The following is a 9,437-nucleotide window of genomic DNA, read 5'->3' as shown; positions in this document are numbered from 1 at the left end:
TGATTTTTAGTTTATCTTTTGAAAATCTGTGTTGTAATATATTAAGCTCTTGATGTTATTAGTTAACCAGTACCAACTCAGTTGAGTAAGGATTAAAATAACATTATTTACAAAGTAAATAATATTATTTATCAGATGATGGATTTGAATTTAAGTTTTTAACGTTTCTACTTTACTGGTAAAAGTACTATAAAGGTTTATGTACTAAAAATCAGATTGCATTTTGCCTATTCTACATAAAAAAAGAGAGGAACTTAGTCCTTGTACGTTAAATCAAAGAACAATTTAATCTTTTCTGTAAAAAAATTGGTGTGGCTGGCGGAATAATCAGATAATGACACACAAATCTCATATTAGCATACAAAAACTAATTTAAACTAATTTATCTATTTTTTAATAATATTTTTTATCCTACTTTATCATTTTAACTAAAACCTTATTTATGTGATATAGTTATGTTTTTTATGCGTACATGTGTGCGATGTAACGATTAAAAATGTTTCATTATTAATGGGAAACAATAGCATGGAGCAATGGGAAACGGAGTGTTGTAGTTGGTGGTAGACGGTCAAAAAGTAAATATTTGCTTCTTCTTATCATCATATCATGATAATGCAAAATGGAAAGCAATATTATCTCAGATCCATCCAATATTTCTCAACAAAACTAATTACCGAAAAGATAAATCAACAGATTCATTGAACTAAGCAACATTAATAACAGAATCATTAATGGTTCTAATTTTTTATCATTCTAACTTTCGATTTTTAAATTCTAGTTAAATTATTTTTTTAATAATATAATTAATTAAACCGTTAAAATTATAATGATAATAAAATATATGTAAACTATTATATTAGCGTTGTTAAAATTTAACAAGATAAACTTTAAATATTATCCTAAGTATAATCATTATGTCATATTTAATCTAATTTAATTTGATTATTAAAAAAAATTGAAATAACAAATACTCAAATCCAAATAACAGAAGAAAATAATTTTATTAACTAATTTTGAATGATTTGATTGCAAAATATCTCTAAAATCCAAACAGTTCAAATTTTCCCAAATTAATTTTGTTAAAAAATGAATGGAAATCCCACCTTGCCATGTATGCATTATTTAATTTATTTTACTTCCTTTACGGCTTTTACCGAGGTCCCGCGTGTCAAAATTCCCCTATTGACAATCTCCTTGAATTCTCACTTCCCACCGTCCGATGAATAACAATAACCAAATCAGGACGATTTCACGTGATTTCTGCCGCACGTCAACATTTCTCACCAACAAGCAAGAACCCTTCGAAATAACCGACCTTTATTTGTGTCTCCCATCATCGCCACCTTCTTTGCTTCACCTCTTCTCTCCCACACACACCATTCAATATCTCCCATAATCTCTTTCAATTTTTTTTCTTTTTTCAATTCTAAAAGGAAAAAAAAACCCAATTTTTGTTTTTTTTTTCTAAGCTATGGATGGAACTGGGGTTGTTGCGGTCTATGGAAATGGAGCAATGACCGAAACTCATAACAAATCCACTTTCTCAGTGAAAGTGGGGTTAGCCCAAATGCTTCGAGGAGGTGTTATAATGGATGTTGTCACCCCTGAACAAGCTCGTATCGCTGAAGAAGCCGGAGCTTGTGCCGTAATGGCTCTTGAACGAGTCCCGGCTGATATCCGGGCCCAGGGCGGTGTGGCTCGAATGAGTGACCCACAACTCATTAAGGAAATTAAGCAAGCTGTTACTATCCCTGTCATGGCTAAGGCTCGTATTGGTCATTTCGTTGAAGCCCAAATCCTCGAAGCCATTGGTATTGATTATGTTGATGAAAGTGAAGTTCTTACACCCGCCGACGAAGAGAACCATATCAACAAACATAACTTTAGGATCCCTTTCGTTTGTGGGTGTCGGAATTTAGGTGAAGCACTTCGGAGGATCCGAGAAGGTGCTGCTATGATCCGAACCAAAGGTGAAGCTGGGACTGGTAACATTATCGAGGCCGTTAGGCATGTTAGGTCCGTGATGGGGGATATTAGGGTGCTAAGGAACATGGATGATGACGAAGTTTTCAGCTTCGCAAAGAAAATTCAATCTCCTTACGATTTGGTCATGCAGACGAAGCAGCTTGGGAGGTTACCGGTGGTTCACTTCGCCGCCGGAGGTGTAGCGACGCCGGCTGATGCTGCGTTGATGATGCAGTTGGGCTGTGATGGTGTCTTCGTCGGGTCTGGGGTTTTCAAGAGTGGTGACCCTGCTAGACGTGCTCGGGCTATTGTTCAAGCCGTCACTCATTATAGTGACCCGGAAGTCCTTGCTGAAGTTAGCTGTGGGCTTGGTGAGGCTATGGTTGGTATCAATTTGAATGATAAGAATGTCGAGCGGTTCGCTGCTCGGTCTGATTAGTCTATTTCGAGCTTTTCGAGCTTCTTGGGGGTGAGAAATTCCACTTTTTCCTTTTTATTAACTTTTACCATGAAACTTAGATTATATTTAGTGTATTTGATGTTTATGTTGAATAATTTTGTGTAGTAATGAGATTTAATGATGTTCCTATATTATGCTGTTAACTATTCCGCGCAATGAGATAGAAGGTTTTTTAATGAAAAAATTCTAGTTAGGATCAAATTGTGTCAAATTTAAAGTATATGTATTAAATTCTAAGTTTGAGTATAGTAGAGGGACCAAAACCATAATTTGACTTTTTCTTTTTGCTGTTTGGGTGCTTTACTTTTCTTTGATGGTGTAAATGATGATGCTTTATGTACACCATCTAGATTAACCATCTAGATTAACTAGTCACATTAGGGGTATAATCTAGCCAAGCTGATCCTGAATACTGGCAAGCTCGAGCTCGACTCAAAATATTGAGCTTGATACTTTGCTCGAGCTCGATCAAACATCTATTTTTAAGTTCGGCTCTAGATATAATCAAACTACTCAGAGCTCGAGCTAGATTAAGCTTGTGTATTTTTTTTTGTACAAATTAAGGTTTTTTTATTAATTTTTGCATTCAAGCTCAAGTTCGATTAAGCTCATACGTATTCAAGCTAGAATTCAACTCAATAATTAAGCTTAAGGTTAATAATATATATTAGCAATAACACAATTTAATAATATAGTCATATTTAAAATATATATTAAAAATTAAAAGCTCGATAAGACTCATGAGCTGTTCGAGTTGAGTATTATTAAGCTCGAATTCAACTTGATTAATAGCTCGAGCTCAAGCTTGTATTGATAATTACCTAACCAAGTTCGACTTTCTTTTAGTCAAATTCGAGTAGCTTGCAAGTATCAATGTCTCATTTACACCCTTAAGACTTTATAAAAGTAAAAGATCAAATTATGTCAAATTAAGAGTATATGAATGAATTCTAAGTTTGAGTAGAGGGACTAAAACCATAATTTGACCCTTTTTGTTGTTGTTTGACTGCTTTGTCTTTCTTGGATGGTACAAATGATGATGCTTTATGTACACTATTAAAAAAAATAGGTAAGAAGAAAAGCTGTCTACTAAAGGAATAAATTGTTGAATAATACCATGACTTTTCATGTCTTTTGGTATTTGTTTAGGCATTCAAAGTTTTGGATTCTACCATAAATTTTCCATTTTATAAACACAGTTTAATGATATGCTTAGGAATGCATTATTTTGATTATTGCAAGCATCCTATATTTGTTGCAGTTTTATGCTAGGTTTGTCCTATTCTTTTGTTTTTATCTTTGAAGTTGTTTGTGAGTAGTGATTGGTAGTGAAAAGTGGATACGATAATGTTAAGAACAGGCTTTTTCTATTCCATTTTATTCATAAGACATTACATAAATATTTATACACATAGTAAGCCTAACTTAGGAAACTCTATACTAGGAAACAGACTAACTTTAGGGATGCTGTCTAAAAAAACAGCCTTAAAGTTAGGGATAGTAATCAGTAAAATATTTACAGAATCCTATCTGATACACTTAAATATTCCTTAATTAGTAAACTGTAATCTGACACTCCCCCTCAAGCTGGGAAGTGGATATCATCCATTCTCAGCTTGCTTACTAGTTTCTGAAACAACTTTCCAGACAACCCTTTGGTAAGTATGTCTGCTAGTTGACCATCAGTGGACACAAATGGAGTGCAAATTAAGCCACTGTCCAGTTTTTCCTTTATAAAATGTCTGTCAACCTCAACGTGCTTCGTACGATCATGTTGAACTGGATTATGTGCAATATTGATAGCAGACTTATTATCACAATACAATTTCATTGGACCTTCCCACTTGATCTTCAAATCTTCCAAAATAATTTTTAGCCATAATAGCTCACAAATTCCAAGAGCCATCGCCCTAAATTCAGCTTCTGCACTAGATCTAGCCACAACATTCTGTTTTTTACTCCTCCAAGTCACAAGATTGCCTCCTAGGAAAGTGCAATAGCCCGAGGTTGATCTTCTATCAATCATAGACCCTGCATAATCTGCATCAGTATAGGCCTCAAGGGTTAAATTCTCTCCCTTTTTAAATAGGATTCCTTTACCTGGCGTGCCAGTACTGTAGAATTTGATACTCAGCTCTAAGATGTGATTCTTTGGGGTTGTGCATAAACTGACTTACAACACCGACTGCATAGGCAATATCCGGTCTGGTATGAGACAAGTAAATGAGCTTCCCCACAAGTCTTTGATATGAACTTTTATCAACTGCTGCATCTTTTAGTGCATCTCCAAGTCTGTGATTCATCTCTTTGGGTGTGTCTGCTGGTTTACATCCCAACTTGCCTGTCTCTATCAACAAATCAACTATGTATTTTTGCTGAGATATAAAGATTCCTTCCCGAGAGTGTGCCACTTCAATACCAAGGAAATATTTTAACTTTCCGAGCTCTTTGACTTCAAATTCTTTTACTAGGCATTTCTTTAAATTCTCCATTCCTTCCAGGTCATCACCAGTCACTATAATGTCATCTACATAGACTAATAAAGCAGTCACTCCCCTGAAGATGAGTGTTTTACAAACAGAGTGTGATCTCCTTGACTCTGTTTATACCCCAACTTGAGCATTACTTTGGTAAATCTTCCAAACCAAGCCCTCGGGGACTGTTTTAGTCCGTACAAAGCCTTTTTTAGTCTGCAAACTACCTGTCCTGTATTTGGACCGAATCTTGGTGGAACATCCATATAGACTTCCTCCTTAAGATCACCATGTAAAAAGGCGTTTTTTATGTCAAATTGCTGTAATTTCCAGCCTCGGTTGGCAGCTAGTGACAACAACACTCTCACAGTGTTCATCTTTGCAACAGGGGCAAATGTCTCAAGGTAGTCTACTCCATACATTTGAGTGTACCCTTTAGCAACCAATCTTGCTTTGTACCTCTCCAAAGAACCATCTGATTTATACTTCACTGTGTACACCCAGCGACATCCCACTGGTTTCTTTCCTCTCGGTAATTTCACCAAGTCCCATGTCTTATTTTTTTCAAGAGCTTCCATTTCAACCTTCATGGCATTTTTCCAATTCTCATCTTCTAATGCTTCGGATACAGTTTTGGGAATGGAGATAGAATTTAGGCTAGTAAGAAAGGCTTTGTGGTTATGGGACATTTTTGTAAGACAAAAATAAGTACAAGGGATGTTTTGTACAGGCTCTAATCCCTTTTCTAATAGCAATGGGAAATTCATCTAAATTTTCAGTAGTTTCAGTAGTAGGTTCAGCAATTACCTCAGGTTGTATAAGAGGAGGAGATGATTGAACTTGCGCCGGTGCCTTCTTCCTTGAGTAAACCAGTAAAGGACGAGTAGTACCCTGAATCCCTCTTTGTGATTTGGGTGTATTAGGCTCTGTTTCAGGTTGCTGGACAGGAGCTGGAATGTGAGTGTTTGGTTGCTGGACGGGAGCTGGAATGTGAGTGTTTGGTTGCTGGACAGTAGCTGGAATGTCAAGAAGAAAGAATTCTCTGTCCTTATCTTCTGTGAATAAGATCTCCCCCTGAAGATAAGGACGATTAAAGAAATTCTCTTGTTCTGCAAAAGTAATATCCGTTGATACATAAAATTTTTTTGTGGCTGGATGATAGCATTTGTACCCCTTTTGAGTGGAAGAATAACCGAGAAAGACACTTGACAGCTCGTGGATCAAATTTTTCTCTATTTTGAGAATGTACATGTACAAAGGCAACACAACCAAATATTTTGAGAGGAAGGTTACTTGAAGTACTAAAATCAGGAAAGAATTTTGCTAGAATTTGCATAGGACTTTGAGATTCAAGGACTTTTGTAGGCAATCTATTTATCATATGAGTAGCAGTTAAAACAGCCTCCCCCCAGTATTGTTTAGGGACATTTTTTTGGAACAAGAGGGCTCTTGTAATAGCTAAAATGTGACCATTTTTTCTTTCGGCAACACCATTTTGTTGGGGTGTGCTAACACAAGATGACTCATGTATAATGCCTCTTTCTTGGAAATATGGTGAGAGAAACTGATTGAAATAGTCCTTGGCATTGTTTGACCTAAACCTTTTTATTTCAGCTCCAAATTGTGTTTTGATCATGTTGTAAAAGGTTGGAAAGACAGACTTTACATCAGATTTCTGTTTTAAAAGAAATATTCAAGACACGGGTACAATCATCAATAAAGGATACAAACCACCGAGCCCCAGAAATATTTGAAATAGTGGATGGTCCCCAAACATCACTATGAATAAGAGTAAAAGGAGCGGATGTTCTTTTATTGCTTACCGGAAAAGAGGTACGTTTATGTTTTGCAAGTTCACAAACATCACAATGGAATTTTTCAACAGTTAATCCTTTGAACAATGAAGGAAACATAATTTTAAGGACTCTAAACGATGGATGACCAAGGCGGAGGTGATGGAGCCAAATTTGGTTTTTATTGGTTTTAATAGATTCGGATATGAAAGATAATGGTGAGGAATTCAGAGCACTAACTTTTCCACTAGATTCCTCAAGATAATATAGGCCATTTACTTCCTTAGCATGTCCAATCATCCTCCTCGTATTCTGTTCCTGAAAAAGACATCGATTGTGATAGAAAACCACACTACAGTTAGAGTCTTTGGTAATTCTTTGGATGGATAGAAGATTGGTAAATAGTTTTGGAACATGAAGGACATTTTTAAGAGTAAGGGTTTTGTTTATAACAATATCACCCTGACCAGCCACTGTGATCACAGAACCATCGGCTACTGTTATCTTTCTACTACTAGGGCAAGGTGTATATGAAACAAATTTTTGTGAGGAGTGGGTCATGTGGTCTGTAGCTCCTGAGTCAATGACCCAAGAACTTTTTGTGGGTATATCCGAGATTTTAGAATTTCGAGAAGAGGATATACCTGAAAAAACCAAACCACTAGTACCTATTGAAGGAGATTTTTCCAATGATCCCAGCAGATTCTTCAACTTCTCAATTTCTTCTTTACTGAACTCAACAGATGATTCTTGAGAATTCCCTTCTCCAGTGTTGCTGGTTTTGACAGTTTCAGCCATGTTTTTTTTGAACAAATTCTACAGGCTTGAGGGTTGATCGGGAATGAGAAGAAGTTGCCAGACAAAGAAAAAAAATCCCAGAATTTGAGCTAAAAACCTGGCTCGGATACCATGTTAAGAACAGGCTTTTTCTATTCCATTTTATTCATAAGACATTACATAAATATTTATACACATAGTAAGCCTAACTTAGGAAACTCTATACTAGGAAACAGACTAACTCTAGGGATGCTGTCTAAAAAAACAGCCTTAAAGTTAGGGATAGTAATCAGTAAAATATTTACAGAATCCTATCTGATACACTTAAATATTCCTTAATTAGTAAACTGTAATCTGACAGATAACGTGCTTCGAAAGTGATATTAGTAAAATTTTGAACTTAAAAGTCTGAAGTCATTGATTATGCTTTCAAGTGGTTTAAGAACACTTCCTATCTTCAACATAGTTTGATGATGATTTGGAAGGCATCTTTTTGATTATGGAATATGGTAAGTATAGCTTGTAGTTTGATGCTATGTTGCCCTATTCTTTTGCTTTTAACTTTGAAGTTGTTTGGAAGTAGTGATTGGTAGTGAAAAGCCAATATAATAACGTGCTTTGGAAGTGATATTACTACATTTTTTAACTTAAAAATGTGAAGTCATTGATTATGCTTTCAAGTGGTTTAAGAACACAACTTTCCTGTTCTTTTGGTTTCGTATAAGCATTTGTAATTTCCTATTTTCAACATAGTTTGATGATGATTTGGGTGACATCTTTCCGATTATGGTATATGATAAGAATAGCTTGTAGTTTGATGCTATGTTGTCCTATTCTTTTGCTTTTAACTTTGAAGTTATTTGGAAGTAGTGATTGGTAGTGAAAAGCCGATATAATAACGTGCTTCGGAAGTGATATTACTACATTTTTTGACTTAAAAATGTGAAGTCATTTAATTATGCTTTCAAGTGGTTTAAGAACAGTCGACTTTCCTATTCTTTTGTTATCATTTAAGCATTCATGGGTTCTGGTTTTCAGCTTAGTTTGATGATGATCTGGATGGCATCTTTTTTATTATGGTATATGATAAGCATAATTGTAGTTCGATGCTATGTTTTCGCATTCATTTGTTTTGAAAGTAGGGATTGATAGCTATACTATAAATAACATTCTTTGGAAGTAGTATTATTTGAACTGGTTCTATTATGTATACCGGATTTCGAGCGTTTCTTGCAAACATCAGCAGTGATATTTTGTTTTTCCATGCATTAATCCGATTTGCTTTCGATGTTTTGAGCTAGGTTTTTGAACCATTGAACTCACTGTTTGAGAGATTTGATTGTCTTTAGGCTCTTTGCTTGCAGGAATCCTTTCGTCGCGTTGCGCTATTCCTGGATTATACAGGTGTTTCTTACAGTGGGAGTGTCGTTTTATGTCGTAAATGTTCGTTAAGTGACTGGTTGTTTTCAATAATTCTGCCTATTTCATTTTCTAAATTTAGATCTTTTTAAGGTTGGTAGGAATTAAAGGAACTCAAATCTCTGGATTCTGCAGTTATTGGCTATGCAGAAACTTTTACCTGCATTTTCAGGTGGTATTGGTTCTTCATAAAAGTGGCTTTGCTTGTTATCAATTTTTCTTTTTTTGGTCTCATTTTCATCTGCATGTATGTCATTTTATTTGGCTGTGATTACAAGAGGTAAATTTACCATACAGGTTCTTGGTTCATTTAGTTTCTTTACATTAGATAAAAGAGTAAATTGATCATTTCTATTGTTAAGAACTGGTACTTGTAGGTCAGCATAAAGTGTCATTGTTTAGTTATTTTGTTAGTCATGTCAGTTTTTAACCGTAAAAATAGATAACAATTTTAATAAAAAATGGTTAATTTATTTTTATTTATTTAATGTAAGTGTAGTTTATTCATTTTTAAATAGAAATGACAAAATGTAATTCACTACCTATTTT

The 9,437-nt window shown here is 35.1% G+C and overlaps 1 protein-coding gene across 1 annotated transcript; it reads left to right on the top strand.

Moving 5' to 3' along the window:
- The first annotated feature begins 1,260 nt into the window (after positions 1-1,260).
- LOC107958060 (probable pyridoxal 5'-phosphate synthase subunit PDX1) lies at positions 1,261-9,102 on the top strand. Its single transcript, XM_016893717.2, has 2 exons — positions 1,261-2,434; positions 8,834-9,102. The coding sequence occupies exon 1, from the start codon at positions 1,472-1,474 to the stop codon at positions 2,402-2,404; it is 933 nt and encodes a 310-aa protein (XP_016749206.1). The 5' UTR covers positions 1,261-1,471; the 3' UTR covers positions 2,405-2,434; positions 8,834-9,102.
- The last annotated feature ends 335 nt before the right edge of the window (positions 9,103-9,437 follow it).

Source organism: Gossypium hirsutum, chromosome A01 (assembly GCF_007990345.1).
Source record: "Gossypium hirsutum isolate 1008001.06 chromosome A01, Gossypium_hirsutum_v2.1, whole genome shotgun sequence".
Classification (NCBI taxonomy): domain Eukaryota; kingdom Viridiplantae; phylum Streptophyta; class Magnoliopsida; order Malvales; family Malvaceae; genus Gossypium; species Gossypium hirsutum.
The sequence above is the reverse complement of the archived record's forward strand: the minus strand, read 5'-3'. Positions and strand labels throughout refer to the sequence as shown.

What these genes read in the sequence shown, in the direction of transcription:
- LOC107958060 (XM_016893717.2), top strand. Translation starts at nt 1,472, where the DNA reads ATGGATGGAACTGGGGTTGTTGCGGTCTATGGAAATGGAGCAATGACC.